At 34.0% G+C, this 23856-nt stretch overlaps 1 protein-coding gene across 1 annotated transcript; it reads right to left on the minus strand.

Annotated features, from left to right (window-relative positions):
* Positions 1–1899: 1899 nt before the first annotated feature.
* On the minus strand, positions 1900–23617 carry LOC143230445 (protein FAM32A). The gene is made up of 4 exons (XM_076464013.1): positions 23476–23617; positions 6110–6260; positions 5183–5236; positions 1900–3598 (listed from the first exon to the last, which is right to left on the minus strand). Exons 1-4 carry the CDS (start codon positions 23541–23543, stop codon positions 3530–3532), a joined length of 342 nt encoding a protein of 113 aa, XP_076320128.1. The 5' UTR covers positions 23544–23617; the 3' UTR covers positions 1900–3529.
* Positions 23618–23856: the final 239 nt, after the last annotated feature.

Genomic DNA, 23856 nt, shown 5'->3' on the forward strand with positions numbered 1-23856 from the left:
TTATTCTACGTGTTTATTGGGTTGCTGACAACGGTGTATATTGTATATTTTCTACCATTTGAGAAAATTTATTGAAAAATTGTGAATTTTCTTTTTTTTAACCATGTGAAAGTTGAGCAAAAGCTTCAAAGCTCATGTATGGTCTAGAGATTCGTGTACACAACTGCGAATTTTAAAATCCAAAGTTCCTATCCCGTTGCCTCAAAATCACGCTCCGCACTTTGGGCTATAGGTTTATTACAATAACGACAGACAACTCTCACTATTAAGTTAGAGTAACCCAAGAACGCATGGTCTTGATTGGCTACCTTCCCTTTGCTCTATCAGTTCAAAATAAGATTGAGTTAGAGAAGACATGATGTTTTGCTCAACGATGCGAAGCATATGACCTTAAAGGTCTTTCTTTCTTTGTAACTGTGTTCGAGGAAAACTCAACGAAAACATTAATTTATTCAATAAATCCCCCAACCCCCACTTCTCTACTATATTGACGGAGATTCTCTCTCCTGTAATACTTTTTGTCTTCAAATATGTAGAATGATTCACAGAAAACCACAATCTATCATGACCACTGACTTTATTAAGCAAGTTTCTAATTGTTGAAATTCGTTCAATCATTTAAAAAATATTGGCCATTTCTTATTCATTTTAAATTGATTTTAATACAAGATATAGAACGAAGGCAGATAAGTTCACGTAAAATAGATATAATTCAGATTATATTAAAGTTATAAAGCCATTTACTTACAACACTGTATTAATAAAAAAGTTTATTATTCAATCTAATAACTAAAGTATGCGCCTTGTTTTTTTTCAGAAAGGAAATGTCTTTCAATTTATCGTTTGATGTGCAAAAAAAGAAAATTCAAATATAGAAATCTGATAAATTATTATAATCAAAGGTAAACTGTATTTATAATACCTGTAATTCAGATTAAATGCACAGTGAAACTGTGTCGTAACGTGAAGAATGCCTCGTTTATTTATTTTTACGTTTATATCATCTACTGTTTAAGTTAAAACATAATTCTGGCCTTCTTTTCTGTTCAAGCTGGAATGGATAAATATCATGTGGAAGGTAAAGGGTTAATAACTTCTATGGGAGAGAATTATTTTTTATCCCATTTTTGGCTGCTTTACGTTTATTTTCAGTACCAAAATCTCATTTCTTCTTTCAATAAATATTAAATACACATTTTCTTTAAAATAATGTGGATATTTATTTTTAAATAATTATTTTACATTTTACTGAGATTGAAACAATGATACCTGGTGGGCCATCCATGAACAACCATCACAGTTGAAAGAAATGGTAAATTTGAGCTTGCTAAGAGGGGATAGGTCATCCTCCTGAGAAAAATATCGCGACCCAAATACTGACACTGATTCTGATGATGAAGGGGAAACAACAGCGGTTATCCCTTTAATAAGTTTAAGTTTCCTACGTATTTTAATGTTGTTCTTTGTTTAACTACGCTTTAATAAATTAACACTAGAGTCGTAACTTAACCACACACCCATATCGATGATAAATCAGAAGTATTATCCGATACATTTTCAAACTGTATGTTAAACAGACAGCTGCGGATTAGGAGTTTCATGCTGCAGAGAAGAAACGACAATAAATTTTTTTTCACTTTAGAATTATTATTCAACGTTCTTTGCCATTTATGGACAACAGTCAGTTGCCTTTCTCTGGGCTACTTCCTGCTTTACCTCATAGAAAACGAATAGAGCTCACCATGAAAATGTCAGACGACGATCCTATGGTTCATATTACTTGTAAGTGCGAAGGAAAAGAGTTTTTCAAATGTAAAAAGTGCATTCAGCGAGATTGTAACCATGATGCAGCATTTTGTGAAAGCCGTAAAGAAAAAATAATCCACACAAAAGTACAAGTGAATATAAAACATATTTTACTTCTTTGAAAGCAAAAGTTAATTAAGGTGTTTGCGAAGCACATCTAATGGTCACTTCACTGAAACTGTCCATTAGCTCATCTTGTGTGTTTTATCTCATTTCCTTTACATTCTTGATTGCATTGAAATATCTTCACTTGTGGATTAAACCGAAAATATCAATCCACTGTTATAAAAAAGGGTCGACCTTAAAAACCAGACTGGTAACTGAATCAGAACTAGTTTCAGAATCTTGAGATCATAGTCACCACATTTTAAACAATCTGGTCTGGTTAAATTAGTTTTGTTTGTTTTGAATTTCGCGCAAAGCTACTCGAGGGCTATCTGCGCTAGCCGTCCCTAATTTAGCAGTGTAAGACTAGATGGAAGGCAGCTAGTCATCACCATCCACCGCCAACTTTTGGGCTACTCTTTTACCAACGAATAGTGGGATTGACCATCACATTATAACGCCCCCACAGCTAAAAGGACGAGCATTTTTGGTGCGACGGGGATTCGAACCCGCGACCTTCAGATTACGAGTCGAATGCGTTAACCTACCTGGCTATGCTAGGCCTGGTTAAATTAGTTAATAATAATAATAATTAGTAATTAAAATAAATTAATAATAATAATTATTATTATGGTATAAAGGGTTTTTTTTTTAAGACTAAGTACCTCTACTGACATTAAAGAGAAACCAACCCGTCTTATAAAACGTAAGGACTTTGAAAAAAAAATTTGAAAATCTTCATTAGGAACTGAAAGGGGAGTAATTTGAAATCATTCTGTGGGGAAAGAAACCAAAAACTAAATAAATAAAGGGAACAAAGTGAACTGAACAGCTAGCTGTAATATTATAACAAACTTCCGGGAAAACATTTGAACCTGTGACGTAGTGAACCACGTGTTCGTATAGCCAGTAAACAAGAAATATAACTTAAATTTCATATGTCCCTTTAATTTATGTAGTTAACTTACACAGCTTTGACTTTATTACACATATTAAATACATCATTAACTTCAACCACATTCTTTACATGTTTGTGAAACAATTATCAAAATTAGTTACGACCACAAATTTTCTTGTGTGCACTTGTTAGCACTCACCATATTTTTTACATAAACCAACACCTCTATTTACCATAAAATTTTAATGGTGCTTAAACAACTAGTAAAAATACCCTTGAATTTTTTTTTACAGTATTTCACCTCAAAATTACTATAAAAATGTAACTCTTACTTCAAAGTTTTTAAGAAATATACACAAGACACAGAATTATAAAGATAAACTGAGTTCACAGAATATTAGAGAGAAATTATATATGCTTCATTACTTGGCTGTGTGAAACATCTTAGAAAAGAATATTAACAGATACAACATTACAGTGCAGCTAAAACTAAAAATACTGACACTGCAAACCTCTTTACAACAGTCCTCAATGGTCAAGTTTAATGATTAGTTTAAAAACCAAATCACAAAATAACAGCATTTCAATAAGTGTGTGTTTGCACGTCAATAATACATACAAAACAAGTCCAGCCAGTCACAACGATTAAAAGCATCAATAAATTTCTCTCTTATTATGAGGTACAAAATTACATCAGTAACTGTGATAGCCTTAAAAGGTTTATTTGGTCCAGCTAACTTTAGGGATGTCGTAGTGTTCAGTGAGAGAATCTAGATGTCTGTTGAATTCCTGCAAAGATTATCAGAAAAGAACAAAAATGTTATATCTATAAACACAGGTAAAAAGAACATATCGTTTAATTTCAGGTTTTAGTAGCTACAATAAGGTATTCTTAATAAATTTACAACAGATTATAATTATCTATTCATAAGTTTATTGTGGTTTTTTCTTCTGTAAAACAAAACTGAAACATGTATTTAGGGTTAGTAGTTACAACAAATGAAATTTCTTAACTTTCCCACATCAATGAGATCTACAAGATGTTTTGAAACATTTAAAAAAAATTTCTTCACCAAAAACTGGAAGAGAGGGGGGTCACAGATGGAGGTGAAAAATATGACCTGAAATGTATCATATATGAATACAGTTCCTAATATTATAAAGTTACACTACATTTCATGTTCTTAAGTTCAAGAAAAATATTTGCAGCAAGACACCCACTTTAAAATGATAGAATCTGTTTCCATTAGGTTACAAAAAACCAGCTTTTAATAAAACATATCGCATGAACCATCTACTTTATCTATGTACAAACTCTTTTCAAATATCCCAACACTAATAAATAGTTCTTACCTTCAAGATAAAAAAAACAAACAAGGTATCTATTAACAGTGCTCCTTATTTGTAGGTAAAAATTCTAAAGCTCTGAACTCCTGATTCTGATGTACAAAAAAATGCCAAATGTGAAATTTCATCTATTTTGGACCACATTTAGAAATTGCTAAATGAGGTTGAAGTTCTAAACTGCAATGGCCTGATACTGCTACATACTAGATGATATACAGACATTTGTTATATATTATAAATGATTTATTTAAAGTATAATATTTCACTGCTTCCAATAGTAAAATTACATGACATTGATGTTATTAGTCATGTCTGCATTATTATTGCCTCCTTTCTACTGTCAGAAAAATGTCTTCCATGATTCTGCACACCTTGACAAAGGAATGGTTCATTCTTAATTGGTACGATGGAATTTACTCTTCAGTAAAAGCCACACCCATTTTAGCACCATCATTTACAACATTCATGTGATGAACTATCAATAGTGCCTCTCTGTAGGCCTCTTGGAGTTCCAATGTCTCAAGGTCATAATACAGAACAACCCACCTGAAAAGTCTGTTGCATTCTTTGAATTGGCATGTCCTCAGCTGGATGTATTTTGAAAGTTTATCCATGCCTTCCCTCTCACTTAGTGTCTTTACCACTGTTCATTTATTCTCTGATACAGTTAAACCAAAGAATACCAAACCAATCAATTACTCAATGAAATACTGTAGATGTCCAGCAAATTTCTGACAGGAAGATTCTAAAACAGTACAAATATCATTAGGAAAAGTGAACCATGCCTTTAGAGACTCAAAGGACAAAGAAGCAAATGTAATGGAGCTCTCTTATTTAATGGCCAGTGAGCATAAACTATCCTATGAACATCCAGATTTTGGGATCATATGTCTTGGCCATCATTCATGCATTATGCAATATTTCAGGTGCTATAAATCACATTCCATGATTCTATACTCTTTCTAACAGTAGATCTGTGGTAAAATTTTCCAATACATACAAATTCAGTAAAGAACAGTTACTTACCTCAACCCTTTGCTTGTGTGATTTAGAGGCCTTCTCCAGAATACGTTCCATTTGCTAATAAACAGAGATCTTACTTAAATAAATCACAATAGTTAAGACAACGTACAACGTTAAATAAAATTTTATTATATTTTAGAAATGTTTTACCACAAATCTAAGGAGGAGAAAATGTTAAGTGATCACCTATTATTAATAAGTGATATTCAGTACAAACAACTGCTAATGTTACAATTTATCCAGAATTAAACCAATACTGGAGAAGAAAAATGTGTCAATCTACAACCATTGTGGTGTATTTATTTGATGGAAACCTTAAAAATTCCTAAAAAAGCATTTTAAAATTATCTTTATGGATTAGAAAAGGAAGATACAAATTACCTTTCAAGTTTGATTTTACAGCGATCTAAATTATTTGAAAATAAAACCTCAGTGTAAGAACTAAAAAGCTTCTAACTGATATTTATTTTAAAAATTACAAACTCCATACTATGATCGGCTGGCTAAGTAATACAATGTCAAATTAAACCAGCTTCAACAACCCAACTATATCAGTGATAGAGAATTTACACAAATGAGATTTTTACAAAGTGCTTTACAGTTTGGTATAGTAAGTACTCAATAGATCTTATTATGCGATTTTTTATCCAATATGAATCAAAAGGATTCTCAAAAGCAATCAAAATAGAAGTGTTCAGTCTTTAACATTTGAAACTGATACACAGAACTGTTTGTTGTGCATCTTATGTAGTCATCGATTACTAAAATACAGCTACCAAATAAAGTATTTGTATTCCATACACACGCTATCCTACACTTATCACACTGTTAAGTCACTGTCATCAAAAGTTGAAAAACATAACATTTATAAATTACTTTTACCATTTTTCATGTGCTTATTAAAATTCTAAATTAATAACCGATACACACCGGTTTTTCTTGCATCTTTCGAAATGCTTTTTCAGCCTTTGTCAATTTAACTTGCTTCACTGTATGTTTTTCCTCATGTTCTGTGTTTGTGTTCATCTTTGATACTTGTTCCAATATCTTCCTGTCACATTTCTCTTTTTTCTTCTTCTTCCTAAATTAAAAATTAAATCACAAACTTTAACAGACCTTAACTAAAATCTACATGTACTAGTACGCCATTGCATGTAACAGTAATATTTAACTAATAGTGTTAATTCATTAACAGGATTAGTTAGTTATACAGTTAAATATATTCATTTTATTATTTTTAACATTTGTTTAGTTTAGTACATGGATCTAAGGCTACTTAATCTTTTGAACTGGTTGAACCTCACATATTATTGAGATAATGCCCCAAAGTAATGAGGGTATCCAACTGATGAATCAAAGCATTCTAATGATTAAGCAAGAATGATATGTTAGATTAGCTTAATTCATTAGTTATAAAGATAGCTTGTTTTGATCAGAAGCTAATGATAATTAATGATTACAGGGTAATTTGGCTACTGTTGCAATAACAAGTAGATTATCTATGAGCATTGATTAGTATAAGATGAAATAATTAATAAGTTGATATTATGATTAAATGCTGTTTCTCCTGCACATGCATGCATTGCACCAATCTTTGACACAGTCATCATAATGTTATAGCCCTCAACCAAAAGGAGGGTGGTACAGCCTTCACCTATGGTAAACCCTACATGTGCTAGCACATGATCATAGGTTCACTCCTGATGAAGAAACAAAATGTATGGGAAGTGAAAAGTGGAAGGTAGTACAGAGAGGTAAGTATCTATCTGAAATACATTTTAGCTTCATAAACTATTTATTACTTCAGAGATCAAAGTATTACACTCCCCATGAATTCAACTTTGTTAGAGAAATTTCATCTTTTTTAGTTAGCTTTCCCAATCAAGAATGTATGGTCCATCCACATTTAGTTATGACCAATGAAAGTGAGCATATTGTAGGGATTAAGTAAACAATTCATCAGGACATGGAACCTTCCATGAACAATGTAGTCTTCCTGATAGTTTTCCCTTGAAAGAAGGTAATTTTATTTCATTTTTTCTATCCCTGTACTTCACTGCACTACTAAGAAGTAGAATTTTACATTAAAGGTGGTGGAGAAGCCAGTGCAAACCAGTTACAAAGACAAGCTTCTTTCTGAGATAATGACAGAAAGGGAAAGCCCACAAAGTGTAATTTCCATGAGACTGGGGCTTGCATATAGCAGAGCAGCATACAGCGGGAGACTGCACATTTCTCAAGCACCCTTCAAGTCAAATTATTTTTCTTTTGATATAATACTGCAATAGAAAAACACAGCATATCATAAAGTCAGTACTGGCAGTAACATGTCATATGGGTGGGTGGAACATTAGAATATGCAGTGTGGATAAAGGTTTATAGGGTTATATCTTGGTAAAATATTTACTTGAGGACCCTTTACCTACATCCAAAGACTAATCAGAGTCCCATCAGAAACTGCTTTGGAACAATGAAACTCTTATCTTCAATGAGGGGCAGACCCAATTGGTCTCTTGGCAGAGAGGAAACGATCACTAGTACATCTATATTTACTTTCCCAGCAGCTTGGAACAGATGAAGTAGAAGAAGAGATTCTCCCATACTTCACTAAAAGAAGGTATGAAAACTTGCTTAGGAGAAAACACTAGAAATTGTTGTGGGCCATTATCATAAGGCACAATTATTTGGAAATGGATCTTCACTAAGAGATAGTACAATAAGTTACTATGAAGACAGAAGCGTATATAGTGCTGTTTGTGGTTTGTTTTTGTTAAAAGGTGTGTAGACAGCTATGCCAATGACAGATATACTGCCAAAACAGTATTGTAGTAGACCCTCTTTTACTGTTGGGCACTAAACAGGACTTGAAGGGTTTAACTGTTTCTATATTTCACCAGGTGGACAAAGTACCAAGTAGAAGCCAACATGGACTTGGAAAGATTGACACTTTCCAGTGAGCAAGACATCTTCTGTAGAGGTATGGAGCTAATGACTGCCATATCTTGCATATGATTTGTATATGAGCACTGTCCAAGTCTTAAAATCACAGACTGCATAAAAATAATACAAGATGTGATGTTAGCCAACTTAATTACCGTCTCATGATTGTAAAGGAAAATTAGCCATTGTTTTTCATGGATCCTAATTAAAAAAAAACAACAAAAAAACCCAAAATACAGTGTATAAAAATGACAGTGTTGCACACAACAACCCCATCGCTCACCATGCTCGATATTCACTACTAATAGTATAGACTGCTGACATATAATAATGTGCTTTTCTTTCAACCTCAGAATAATTGTAATAACTCATCAAAATTAAATTAAAAACACATATCTTGGTTCATGTTCTACTTTTTAGAATTTATGCTTACCTTTTACATACAATTTACACTACTAAGGCAGATAATCTTAACAGAATGAAAAAGAATTTATAAATAATGCAGCACTGACTAAAGTAGTGAAGTCAAAGCTATGTGAAGTTACAAAAATTATTTTATTTGAAATCAATGTTTTGATTTATGCCTTCAATAGTCTAACGTCTTCTAAAATTGAAAATTTTACCAAACACATGTTGAATTACAATTTCATGTGTTTTGGTTTTAGGTTGGAATTTCATACTGACACTCCTGCTTTTGAAATTGTTGGAGCTTTATGTTTTTAAAAGCATATTGATCCTTTTGCTACGGGCTTGGTATAATACACACAAGTTCATTTACACATTTGCACACATCAATTATCTGCACTATAACTTTTGATACATGTATCTTCACAAAATTTGCTAGACTTTAAGTAAAGATTACAAATATTTTGTATACAAAAACATCAGATGTTTTAATGAAACATTTTTCACTAAAGATTTGTTTATGAAAACAGTCTTTCATTACTAGTCTGAGCACAAAGTGATTTCATGTTATGATTAAAAAAATATTCTTTGTCAAACAAAATCTCATATATTATACGCATAGTCTCTGAAACAACTTAACTACATTTTAAACTTTTGTTTTCAGTAAGACTTTACACTTTGTTATTTTCTATACGCTAACCATGTGGGGTCTGTCACTTGCCAACCTCATAAACATAAAAAAACAAAATATAAATTATGTTTTTTCATGCTAGAATGACTACATTATAACACAAAAATACAAATTATACTGACCTACCAGCCATGCCAGCTAACACTAAATAACTTACATAGACAAAGTGCATGTGCACTCATAATATATCTAGCAATATAAAACTAACCTTTAGTCTTTCTGATCTTAGCTTTGTTTTAGTGGATTAGTATTTTGTAATATACAATTACATTTCAATTATTACAACCATAAAATTTTCAAACCATAAACCAAAACACATTAACATGATTTTTTTTTTTCAAATAGACTGCACACTTTTTTAAAAAAGGATCCTAGGGTACAAGCTACAATGTGGGATTATAAAATTTATCCTAGGTTTTAGAGGTGACTGAGGAAGTAGGACCCACATTGTGGTGGGGATACACTGTCTATCAGTCTTAACCTCCAACAGTTATTCAGATATTGAAAAATAAGTAATAAATTACAATATTTTATTAATAATGTTGGTATATTTATATAGAAATTAATAGTTAATGGATTTGATAAAGACATTTCAGATAAAATTATTAAATCATTCTGTAATAAATATAAAAATGTATTAAATACAAAGAAAATAAAATCAGAGAAATTCTATTAAATATTACTAGAGAACATTTTTAGTTAAAAATATGGTCCCCTAAGAACTTGGCACTACTTTATGCAGATGTACACCTTAAGCAGCATATGAAAGCATGACAGTCACAGTAAACTATCACTTTGCTGATGTCATGTAAATTAATTTTTCGTATTTAATTTGGGAGAGCAGTCACCTTCCCACAACTGTCTGCAGGCAGTGAAGGGTGATATAGATGTGGAACATTCTGGGCTTGAGCACCCACATCCCTCTCTCCTAATTTCTAATTTTCTTATGCAAGACTAGCAAATTGGAGGTTAAGACTGATAGATGGTGTATCCCCACTGCAATGTGGGTCCTACTTCTTCAGTCACCTCCAAAACCCAGGATACATCTTATAATCCCACAATGTAACTTGTACTCTAGAATCCTTCTTTTAAAAAATATGCAGCTTATTTTTTAAAAAAATTTTAAATTTCATGTTAATGTGTTTTGGTTTATGGCTTGAAAGTTTTATGGTTATAATATAATAAATCAGAAGTTAGGATTTGATGTTTTTAATGCATTCCTTCCTCATGATTTTGTTTATTCAACTTCATTTAGATATTATTATTACAATTTATAAATAAAGTATTAAACTTATTTTTCTTAAAATATAGAAAAATAAATCTAGAAGTAAAGCAAACAAGTATATCTTCTTGCTACAACCTTTATACTTGGCTGCTGCTGGACATAGGTTGCTAGGCCTTTTAAAATTTCACAGAGAGAAATATCACTTTTTTATTTTATTTTATATATATATAGTTGTATAACCAAAAAATCATAGATAACTACACTTATTCCAAAGAATTCCACTATAATATATTAAACTTAAGATGTATTTAGATTTTACAAAATATGAAACTTCAAGCATACTGAAGACATAACCTACCTCACAGAAATCTTGAATTGAAAAAATGTCATAGCCTTTTCAAAGATTAAAATAGCTGAAATAAAAACTACTCTGGGGCATTCTAACCTGTTAATTAGTTGATCATGTCATATATTGAAATAAATATATATAACAGACTGCTTCCAAAAATGGAAAGAGGTGAACAGGGCCACTGTGTTTGATTCAATACATAAGACACAACTCAGGCAAAATAAAAATATACGAGGTTCTTATTTTATATTCTACCTTGATAACATTGTTCATTTAAGTGCCTAATTTCTACTAAACTGTAGACTTAGTATTTTACATCACAAATCTAATTCTAAACATTGTTGCATTTGACATACCAAGTCTTGCTAAAATCCATGTTTGGATGTGTTCTTTTAATATTTACTTTTAAATTAAGAAATTAACTTATATAACATTAAAGTTTGCATTATAATCTACATTTTGATTTCCAATTTATTGACATAAATTCATAAAATAATAGTTCAATAAAATTTTGAATGCAAATCAACAAACACAGTGACATGACCTGTGACCTGTTATGAAAAGGTTAAACATTTTTCTAAGTACATTTACTCTGTATTATTGTCGCAATTTACCATTTGTCAAATTAATGAATTAAAAAGTCATTCAAATAGTATTCACACTATGAATGGCTGATGGAAAATGACATCACTGATTTCACACATTATTTGTGAGAAGTGGGACAATGAATAGATGCAGATTATTCATTGCAACAACTGTTGAAATTTTTCAATTGTAAAACAATGTATTATAATAAATTATTACATCTGCACTAGAAAACATCAATAAGCAATATAATATTAGTTTTGTTGATTATTACGCTTGTCATAAGATACGAACAAGTTGCACACGCCTGGAAGTCTTCTTAAAGATGAAAAAAACAAGCTGATGGTCAGTAACAGATTTACATTTTATGTGATGTTAAAGACTCCTAGAGCAATCATTTCATGAAAGAACCATGTCACCATTGAAGTCATGCACCATTTAAATGAGGTAACTGTTAGGCACCATACCCAGCATATTGTTTTCACCTGCATAGTGATATCATTTAAAACTAAGTTTTTAGACAAGTAACTGAAACTTTAGGATGAGTACTGGATATCTTGTCTGACAAATTCATAATTTAAGTCTTTCTTTCTGCAGCAAATATATTGTTGCTCTTAAAGCAATTTTTTTATATTTTTCTACTTTTCAATAGTAGCCTTAAGTTCAACCACTAAATTGTTGACTTGGATCTGAAGAACTTTGATCTCATTGTTTTAATGTCTACTCTGAAGATGATGAACCGATGATAACATCTACGAATTTTTGCTTTTGTCATTTTTGTGCTTCAGCCACATGTTCACTTGGCAACATTTTATTAACACTTACAATTTTGTAACCTATGACAACAGTAATCAAAGATAAGGAATGACACCTGTATTTAGTCTCAGTGTAACTTAGGATCTAAATAGTTAGGTTTATAGTCTCTCAAAATCATCACTACTAACCTAGTTCCAATATATGACTTCTACTAATGGGTTGATCAATTTTTTCCACTTTCTACATCTATCAACTTATGTTTTAAACAACTGGTCATCTCATATAGAAAATTATGAAAACTAACATTACTGGTTTTATTATAATTAGAACAAACAGCCACAGCACAACTCATGATGGTAAATAACCAGACAATAATGTAACATCACAAACTACAAGATACATAATGGACTAACAGCAAGTCTTCTTATTACAGTTTTGGTTATAAGGTTGTTTTTGTGATGTTAGGTCAGTCTTCTTTCTGTGTTAATAACTGTTGCCAGAATATGTTATTTGACAAGCATTAATTAATTAATACAATACTTATGTTTTCATTAAGATCTCTATACTATACTGAGATACCTCATGCTAATGGCATATGTGATTATTAATGTATTGTCAGACATACAACTTTCAATTCTTATTTATGATGTTTGCAGAAAGTAAAAATGTTAGCATTTTTTGGCTTATATTTTAACACGTTTTTAAACCCTATAATCAAAACACCCATTAAACTGCCAGAGACTATTAAGTTTGACTGATCTTGCAAATTTAAAACATTATACAATATTAATCATGTCTTTAACAAAATCATGCACAAATGTAGAAACCCTTATTTACTGTATGTAATACGAAACAAATGTAGGAACCCTTATTTACTGTATGTAATAGGAAACAAATGTAGGTACCCTTATTTACTGTATGTAATAGGAAACAAATGTAGGAACCCTTATTTACTGTATGTAATAGGAAACAAATGTAGAAACCCTTATTTACTGTATGTAATATGAAACAAATGTAGGAACCCTTATTTACTGTATGTAATACGAAATCTTGTCATTGCATTGAACATTTCTTTAAATTAAAATGAAGTGAAAAGTTAATACAGGATGGGTTAAACATTTATTAGAGTACTAGTAAAAACAAGTTATAATAAATATACCAGCTAAATTATATATTATAATGTTTACTATTCACAACTTATTAGATACATGTTCAGCAATACAAGACTTTCTAAACAGAGATAATAACCTCTCACTTTTTACATTTTAAACAGAAAATTGCAACCTTTTAAAAACTTTCTTATATTCACTTAAATCTTTCAGAAATCAAAGTGGAAGAGAACTGCTTTAGTTTTTATGTCCCCCTAATTTAAGCTCTTATAATCTATAGTTAATGTTAGCTATAAAACAGTCCCATCTATGGTACAACATTATGACATTAGTTAGGTTGTATAACTTTCCAAATCTTAGTTTTTATTAGTAAACTTGCTGAAACCTTAGCATATTAACCTTTTGGCTTTTACAGAAAAGTTAAGATTATTACTTCTTTTTATTTACTTCAAGAATTTTGTTAAGTAATAAAGGTTAAAATGAAAGTGGTTATGTTATACACCTTTCATACTGTTTCCTTTGTTATATGTTAAATACACAAATAATATTCTACATCATTATTATATGACTCAGATATTCAGTTATTTTACATCTTCACAAAGGTTATAATTTTCCTATACTGAAAATGTATTTTCAGTAAGAACTTTCCTCTCTCACAAGATTAACTATTCTTGTTTATTGCTGCCCTCTATATGCAAACCTTTTTATTATATGAGCCACATGCCTTCCACACACCCTCCTATTAGAATCAAATTATTCCCACTTGTCTCTCATCTTAATCATCCTGTGTCACTTCTCGACCAATGGGAACATAGTACACTCACATGATGCATGTGACTCCTATGCACCTCTGCCAAACTACCACTTTGAAGTTTGGCACACAACAGAAGTACTAGAAGTGTGGGAAGAGAGAAGTAGCTATAGGAAATACATTTTCAGTATAGGAAAATTAGAACTTTAGATATGGTACATACCTCTACTCACAAGATTAGCTAGAATCCCACACTGATTAGGAAGAGGGACCTGTGTGAGGGAAGAACAGATGCACTCCCAAAAATGTCCAAAGGATACCTCCATAGATAAGAAAATTAGATCAAAAGAGGGAGGGTTCACCACTTCTGATCTAAATATACTCTTCAACCATTTATGGAATGTGTAAGAAGTCAGGGCAAAAAAGGAAAAAAGCAGATATGAATGGCAGAGAATGCAGAAGGAAACTGATCCTAACCAGAGAAAGACAGTAACTTAATTCCATGATAATAAAAGTAACAGAAGATGCATCCCATGGTGTAAAGTTTCTGTGGTGTAGCAGAATGTACTCAGTGAGTCAACTATATGCAAAACTTCCTTGACGTGAAGGTGGGATAAGGATCAAGCCATCTTCACCTCAAACCCAAAACCAGGGGAGCTGAGCACCACTTTGACTCCTTGGTATTATATGAGATTAGTCTAATCTATTGATCTGGGAATATGGCATCTGGTATCAAAAGGAAGTTTATCTCATACAACCAACTCACATGATTATTAAGCAGGTTGGAACCATCCTCAGGGCAATAACATCCAGGTAATAAGAGAGAATGAGAGAGAGCCAAGGATAGAACTGGAACAATCCCACATATTCCTGCTGTCACTAACAACATAGGAGTAAATCAAGGAAGGAAAATAAATCCAAAACCTAATAATCAGTGATGATGAGAAAACCCACTTGTAGAGAAAAATATATATGTAAAAACGGTTTGTGAACCTGATGATGACCGAAGAAGGTCGAAACATTGTTCACTCCTCTACATAAAAAATTTTCTCAACACAAACCAGCCATTTTTACATATATATTTAAACCCCAAACCTGTCTGTTGATTGGTTCACTTAAAATCCAAAACCAGCCTGTGGGGTACTGTCATATCCACAAGGGTAGAATGAATGCTCCCAATTGAAGGGGTGAATTGCATTATGATAACTAATTCTCCAATGAATTGAAAATCAAAAGATGTTATGTCACCTATGCTGGCAGAACACTACCACCCTACTCTGAACTGAATGGTTACACTCGTATTATGTGGAACCCATCTAGCAGGGTGCATCTGTGGTCGATCATCCCAGTGGCTTGGAAGTGATAAGTGTTAAGGAATTTCATACTCCACTAGAAGAAAAGTTGAGCTTAGAATGTAATGTAAGAACATCAACACCTGAGAAACTGCAATGAGTAATCATGAAACTATTTTGAAAAGCAGACCATACTGATTTTTGCCTTACCCATAAAAAGTCTATGCGTAGGTACAACCTGAAACAGATCAATACATAAAGCAAATCATAAGATTATTCTTCTATAAGTTATCTTGTTAATCAACCTATCTCAAAAGTCGGCACGTGAAGCCACGGAAAGGAAAGAGGTAGTCAAAATGTAATATAGTATGAATGTAGATTTAAAAAATACCTGGTCAAGCACCACTCATCACAGATCCATTTAATGAAGGTAAGAATTGGATCTTGAAAGAACAGAAAGTATTAATAAAGACTCATCTAGTGTCATAGTTGCACCAAAGTCTAAAGTTTGGCCACAGGTGGAAGACAAAAATCCAAGGAAGCAGAATCATGGATAAAATGTAAATAATGGAAGATGAATGTGTTAGGGTTGTTCCACATGTCCGATTGTAAGATTTCCTCCAAATGCTAACAAAGCTGCTAATAAATGAGGGAAAAGATGAGATGTCAGATTTGGTGAGAGAAGAAACAGAAAAATGTACAGTGGGAAGGTTGCTTGGTTGGCTGATTTAGTGCTTTATGGCACAAAGCAGCTAGGCTACCTACACCAAAAGTAAATTTAGTAAAATTCATAAAAAGGAAATTAAGGCAAAATAAAACATAGTTTAAAAAGAACAACATAAAGCATAAAACCAATGTTTACATCTAGTCTACAGCATTAAAAGAAAACTACAGTAATACAAGTTGTAAAAGGACTTTCTGTGGCATAACTGTAATTATCATAACTTGCCAGCAAGACTTACAGGTAAGTATAAAAACTACCATCGGTCACCAGAAGTTGGCCAAAAGGAGCAATGGCGTATCGTCTTTTCTGAAAAAGTATAACCCACCGAGGAACGAAAACACAACCCCAGGTGGGATGCTTTGGTAAGGAATGAAGCATATAGTAAAGACAGTTGCAAATGGTGGAGGTGCAGAGAAGGTTCGTGAGACTATGTATAAGCTCTACACTGGGGAAGTGCAGAAAGCCCCAGTGCAGAGCTGAAGTCCTTGATGATGAATGGGGTCCAGCATCTTCAAGGCCGAGGTCCTGGCAGAGCCATATACTAGTGATCCATAGTCGAGTTTCGATCAAATAAGAGCACGATATAACTCTAGCATAGAACATCGTCCCACTCTCCAAGTGGTGGAAGACAGGACACAAAAGATGTTCAGTGCTTTTGTACAGTTGACCCATAGTGGCTTGATATGTGGTACAAAGGTAAGCCTACAGTCAAAGATAAGCCCCAAGAACTTTCTCTCAGGGACTACAGACACCACAACTTTGCTGATACAGAGTTTAGGATCAGGGTGATTATCCCATTGGCAGCAAAAGTGCATGCAAATGGTTTTAGAGAGAGAGAAATTAAAGTCATTTGCTGTGGTCCACTTCAGTAAATGATTGAGAGCAGTCTGTAGCTGCCGCTCAATATACCTCATATTTGACAACTGACGCGAGATGTGAAAGTTGTCAACACAGAGCCCATTTGCAACAGTGAGAGGGAGTTGTTCAGTGATGGCATTAATTTTTATACTGAAAAGTGTGACACTCAGAATACAGCCCTGAGGGACTCAAAGTTCCTGCAGAAAAGAATGAGAAAATGTGTCGAACCCACTCAAACTTGGAATCACCTGTTCATTAAACAAATTTTAATAAAAATGGGTAAATAGCCATGTAACCCATGTATATGGAGGTCTCGCAAAATGCCATACTTCCATGTTGTATCATAAACCTTCTCAATGTCAAAGAATATTGACACAAGATGTTGTCGTTTGAAAAAGGCTTCTCTGATTGGCGTTTCAAGTCGAATCAGGTGGTGCATGATGGAGCACTGTTGTAGGAACCCACACTGGCTGGGCGAGAGGAGGTTGTTTGATTCGAGGAACCAAACAAGACGACCATTAATCATCCTCTCTAAGGTCTTACAGAGACAGCTCGTCATAGTAATTGGACGGTAGTTTGAGGAATCTTGGGATCCTTCCCAGGCTTGGAGAATGGCAGGACAATAGCCTGGAGCCAGGCATTAGGAAAAACGTTCTCCTGCTAAATCTGGTTAAAAAAGTCAGAAAAATAGCAAGAGAAGCAGGAGACAGATAGATGGCACAGCATTTGATAATGTACATTATAAGGTCCAACCAATGTACTGCCAGACTGATGAATGGCCAGTTTGAGTTCCACCAGTGTAAAGGGACAATTATAGTTATAGACAATCAGCTTGAAAAAGAGGTGATCGCTCTGCCCGAGTCTTGATGGCTAAGAAGATGGAGGAAGAAGCAGAAGTGCTATATACCTGGTAAAAGCTTTCACCTAGATTATCGACGATGCTCCAGGTATCAGCTACTTCCTGGCCATCAGTGAACAAGATCAAGAGAAGATAGAATTATATTGCCCACTGACCTTTCAAATCTTGTCCCATATGACTTTGGAACTGGCAGTAGAAGATATGCTGGTTGTTAATTTAATACAAGATTACTTCTGGCTTTGACGTCTTACCCACCGAGCATGTGCATGGGCCTGCTGGAAAGCAATGAGATGCTAGAGTGTGGGATACCTATAAAAAGTATCCCAGGCTCATTTTTGAGCCTTCCTTGCCATGTGGTAGGCAGGATTCCACCCAGTTGACGATATCATGAAAAATGTGTCAAGATTTTAGGAATACATTAAACAGTTGCTTGTATAATACAGTCAGTTACTGCTGCCACACAGTCCTCTATTGATGGCTTACAGACAATAGCAGGATCAAGTTCTGTGAGAGCAATGAAAGAGGGCCAGTTTGCTTGATCCAGCTTCCACCGGGGCATGCAGGTCGGGTGGCATCAACCACAACCAGTCTCTCTCAAAATTATAGAAATATGATCACTGCCTCGTGGATTGTCAACCCTCCAAGAAAAATGGGATAATAGTGAAAGGGAGCAAACTGAGAGATCAATAGCAGTAAAGGACTGAATAGGTGCATGAAAATAAGTGGAACAACCAGTACTGAAAAGAGAAAAGTTGTGATCAGAGAACATATGCTCCATGGAGCAACCCCTCCTATCAATATCAGCACTTCCCCAGAGAGGATGATGTCCATTAAAGTTCTCCAAGATTAAAAAGGGAGATAGAAACTGTTCAATGAGAGCATCAAGGTCTGCTTGATCATAGGTGACAGGTAGAGAGAACAAACAGTGATGGTATGACCCAAGGAAACGCAGATGGCCACGGTCTCCAAGGGTTTGTCAAGTGGCAAAGACAAGGTGAGCACAAACTGATCAACCAGCAGTGACTATGTCTTTTTTTCTTTGCTGTCTTTATTCGAGGGAGGTCTATCAACCTCCATGAATCCTTCCCATGGGTCGATTTGGCAGGTCTTTGTTGTTGGAAGAGGATTCCAGCAACTGAGAATGTGAATAAATGATTATTTTGCACCTTGGGGTGGGAGAAGAAGATGTATCTGAGGAAATGCCTGCATCCGGAACCAAAGAAAGTGGATCTTGGAATTTGTTGGAGTGTATGTAAGGGACAGAATAGGTGCTGAAGTTGATTCATCAACTTTTTAACCATGGAGGTCAAAAGACTTATTTGTTTTGAGAACAATTCTTTTGAGGGCACAGAGATATCCATCTGCACTCCCACTGTAGTAGTGAAACAAAGTGAAGCAGCATATGTTCAAGATGAAATGGTGGGCAGCAACTTTTGAGCCTCAGGATAAGTAATGTTATGAATCGTTTTAAAAGGCTGTACCTATTTTTCTTCCAACCATTCTTAGAGTAAGAATGAAAGTAAGATGGGTGAGAGCCACTGCAATTGATGCAATGAGGGTCCATTTCACACTCAAAGGCATTGTGATCCTTGCTACCATAATGAGCACACGTCAAGGAACCACGGCATGACTTCTTTGAGTGACTGAACAGCAGACAGTGGAAACATCAGAGAGGCTTTGGAATGTATAGCCCTACTTTCAATTCACATAACCTGCCTTGATAATAGCAGGTGGATGTGGTGATGTAAATGTCAGAATAAGGACATTGGTCAGCATCATAATTCCATCTTTGCAAGTGCAAATGCGATTCACTGCAGAAACTCCTTGGGTGGAGACACCAGCAATAATCTCTGGCTCGGAAATGTTCTTCAAATCCCTCTCAACAATAACATCTTGTGATGAATTCAAAGTAGCATGAGGTGTAACCTCAATAGGTATATCCCCAATTGCCTTTGAATGCAAGAGGAGTTCACTGTGTTGAGATGTGGATGTTTCCACCAATATGTCACCAGATTGAAACTTCTTTACTGACTTTGAAGAACCAGCAAGTCCCTCTAGTCCCTTCTGAATGAAAAAAGGGAGACATTTGCCTAAAGGTTTGTCTGAAAGAGAATATAAGAAAATGAGGTACAACAGGTGTTATAGATGTTGAAGATTGATGTTCAGAATCTTCAAGATGTGATTGTTTGCCTATGGACTGTTTTTCACTATTTTATTTAGGTTTTTATCTGGAGGATAAAGAAATATTTCAATGCCCACTGACCCCACCCACCATGGAGCACTACGAGGGGATGCACTACAATGTCAAACAAGAACACTGCAACAACACCAGGGTTTTGTGAGCACTATACCCAAACACCAGCATTAGATACAATGTCCATAACACTTGTTAAGAACATCCAACACTGGTACTTGGTTGACCCTAGCCCAAGTGGACCAGCCAATTGATCCAAGATCACTTGGGGGGGCCACCCCAAGACCACCTGTCTCTAGGAATTCAAGGCCAAAGTGGTGTGTTAGTTTTGGACCTCAACCATGAGGATCCTCTCCTCCCCTTCATGGGTTTCTATGCACAGCAAACACGTGGGTGGATGTTTAGATTCCAGAGGTGGTAAACTGAAAGAACAGAATCTTCCCTGGGAAGTCCCCTCACCACGTACAGGAATCCACATTGAGGGGCAGTGGGAAGGAGACAAAGAGAAATAAGTCAACTGGATCAAAGAATGAAACCAGTTGGACAGCATAAAGGGGAAAGATATCTGAACAAAGAGGATTGTTAAAGGATAGAAAGGTGGAAACAGGAACCACAAATGGAAGCCATGCAGGCAATATAACAATGAAGGGCAACATAAAATAGAAGTGTATCTGGATTGGGAGAGGGTAGAGATGAGAAATAGGGCAAATGAAAACATGAAAATACAAGCTACCCTCACAAGCTACCACAGTTTTGGGAAGGAAGGAATGATCTGGGTGAAGGAGAAGATAGGTAAATTCCCACAGGCTGAAACGAAGGAAATATGCCTTAAGGAACAGGTGAAACAAAGAAATAGGTTCAAACAGATGTGAAATAAGGGAACAAGGGGCCACATTAATATCCCACTCCAGAGGAATAGTTCCACTTCCAATCGAAAATAAAAGCTATACACAAATTCCAGAGATAGAGAGAAGGTAAATGGGTTCTAGGTAAAACAGCATTATGATCTAAAAAGGACAGATAAATCATATTTGAAAATCCAGGGCTGAAGACAATAAATGAACCAATGTGAAAGTAAGCAGAGAGAGCACATCTTCAGAAAAGCCCTCAGGATTGCTGTGAAGAGCCTCAGATAGGACATAGATTGTGGAAAAGTACTGCAAAAGAGGTAGGAACATTGGGCATGGATGAGACCAATGGGAGATTCAGGGCCATATGGAATGAAGCATACTAACACCATCTCTCAAATGAATTGCTAAGCATAAACCAATATGTTGTGGAATGGCAGAAAAATCAAATAGAGGTGGAAAGTATATTCATGCAGTCATGAAGCACATGGGTCATAAGATATAAAAGCAAGAGTAAAACATCACATACATGAGAAATAAAATATAAAAAAATAGTGTACAACCAAACAGAATATTCAGGAAGGGTACAGGAAGGGAAGGTAGATTCAGAAGGTAAAAACAAAAGATCAAAGTTCACATCAGCCTGTCTAGGTTCCACAGGCACAGGAAAACATAGAGCAATGTCTTGAGATAAAGGATGACCCATATAATGTGCAATCTGACTGCAAATAAATGCATTAAATTTCTTGATAGGTCACCAGCTCCTGTAACTCATAGTAAAGTGCCTGTCAATTTTGAGACACCTGAAGTGGGGATATTAACTTTAGAATTTTGTACCACTTGATAAATGTGTTTGAAGTAAGAAATAAATATGACTAGAATAAGGATAATTGAACCTGAATGCTTAAAAGTTATAATAACTCTCTTCAAGAATTAATTCAATCTCAAACACTAAACAAGATGAAAAGGAAAGAGTGGAAGAGCTGCCAAAAAAGAAGTGATGGTTCAGCAGAAGTGCACTGGGCTCACATGCATCATATGAATATACTATGTTCCTATTGGTAGAAAGTGATACAATAATTTCAATGAGATACACATAGGAATCATATGATTCCAATAACAGGTGTAGAAAGCTTGTGGCAAGTATAATTAAAATGTTTGCACGTAGACAGCAAGCAACGAGAAAAGCTAATCTTGCAAGTAGATCAAAATGCCATATCACAAATTAATTTTAGCTGTTTACTTCAAAATATCCTGCTTCTTCACTATACAAAAGTGCCAGAGAGGTTTATCTTAGATGCATACCTTTCTGAAGTTATGCTCTTGCAGATAATTAATGGATTTCTATTAGTCACAAGATACTTTGAAGGCACATTGTCAAAAGTACTGCTTACATTTGTTATTTTAATGTTGAATCATTAAACAAGCACTAAATTTATAACTACTTGAAATCAACAACTAGTTCTGTCTTTTGTAAAATAGGCATGCTTTATTATTTCTTTATTTATTACTTTCAATAGCTGCATCTGTTTAAATGTTTAGCATATCTAATGTTGTTATATTTATTTCTTATTATTGCTACACAGCTTCTTTTACAGTTAGTTTAATATTTGCATTTAGGACTAACTTAAACCTCCTAAGCTGGTCAACTTTGTAAGATATTACTAAATTTACAGCTGTAAATGTTATTAACATGGATGGTATCCAATTGATGAAACAGTGTATTCTAATCTTTACAAACAAGAAAATTATATTTAACTAACTACACTCATTATCAGGGGGATCTTTAGTTTTGCTCACAGAAGGTATGATCAAAAGTTCATTTTAAAAACATAACTGTCAGACAATACACTATAGACCAGGCTAAGTAAAGAAATAGAATATATCTATTATTTAACACCCTCTAGTTACAAAGACTATAAACACTTTGTATTAAAAGGTCTAAAAATTTCAATCTAACATAAAAGTCTTAACACTTTTTTTTAATAGTTAAGCATAGCTTTTACTTAACAGGTGATAATACGGTGTTTTCAGTGTGGAATTTTTACACAATTTTATCCAATATTATCTAAGTTTTAGCTCAGAATCATCAGTCAACCACAGTGACCATTAACTGTGTGTAGCAGCTCCTAAAAATACAAGTTCAATCACAAAATATTTGCAGTCACAGTAAAACTCACCAAAGGCTAAAGCACAGATTAGACTATACATACTGAATTGTTCAATCACACAAATATTAATAGCAACATCTGTTGATCAATGAGTTCTTATTAGCTTTCCTAAACAAGTAACAACTTCATATATTGTTTTTTGTTAGCGTTTAATGATTCATTCCAGTTAAGCACTTTCGATTTTCAAGACAAAATTAACTGAAACTTTCACTCAGTGTAACTGCCAGCGAAACTCTGAATGGCAGTCAACATTTTCATTTTTTATTGGATCTACTTGTAAATTTTATGTTGTACAAAATTTCCAAAATATCCACTATCTGTATCTAAGGCTAAATTACTTATACTAATTCGACAGTTGCAATTTGTATGATTAATTACTTAGTATTATCAGAGTTTGTACATCTTAGGCCTATTAATCATTATATAAATAATGTTCTCTGATTCTGTAACTATAAATGTAACAAAGTTAAAAAGTAACATGTTTTGAACTATATACGCTACCGTAAGTTTTAAATTATCACTTAAATCAATAAACTCACTTTTTGATACAGCCATCATCCCTTTTCAGCTTTAGTGAACTCGATGAGACAAAATCGTATTCAGACATTTTTAAAGAACAAATTATACATTACTTCCACGAGAGGGCCAAAATACTAAAAAAATATTGTAATTTATTTAAAACAAACAAACATATTGAATCTAGAAAAATGTGAAAATATTGAGACTGTTTGTTTGTTTGTTTTGGAATTTCGCACAAAGCTACACGAGGACTATCTGTGCTAGCCGTCCCTAATTTAGCAGTGTAAGACTAGAGGGAAGGCAGCTAGTCATCACCACCCAACTCTTGGGCTACTCTTTTACCAACGAATAGTGGGATTGACCGTAACATTATAACGTCCCCACGGCTGGGAGGGCGAGCA

Source organism: Tachypleus tridentatus, chromosome 1 (assembly GCF_004210375.1).
Source record: "Tachypleus tridentatus isolate NWPU-2018 chromosome 1, ASM421037v1, whole genome shotgun sequence".
Classification (NCBI taxonomy): Eukaryota; Metazoa; Arthropoda; class Merostomata; order Xiphosura; family Limulidae; genus Tachypleus; species Tachypleus tridentatus.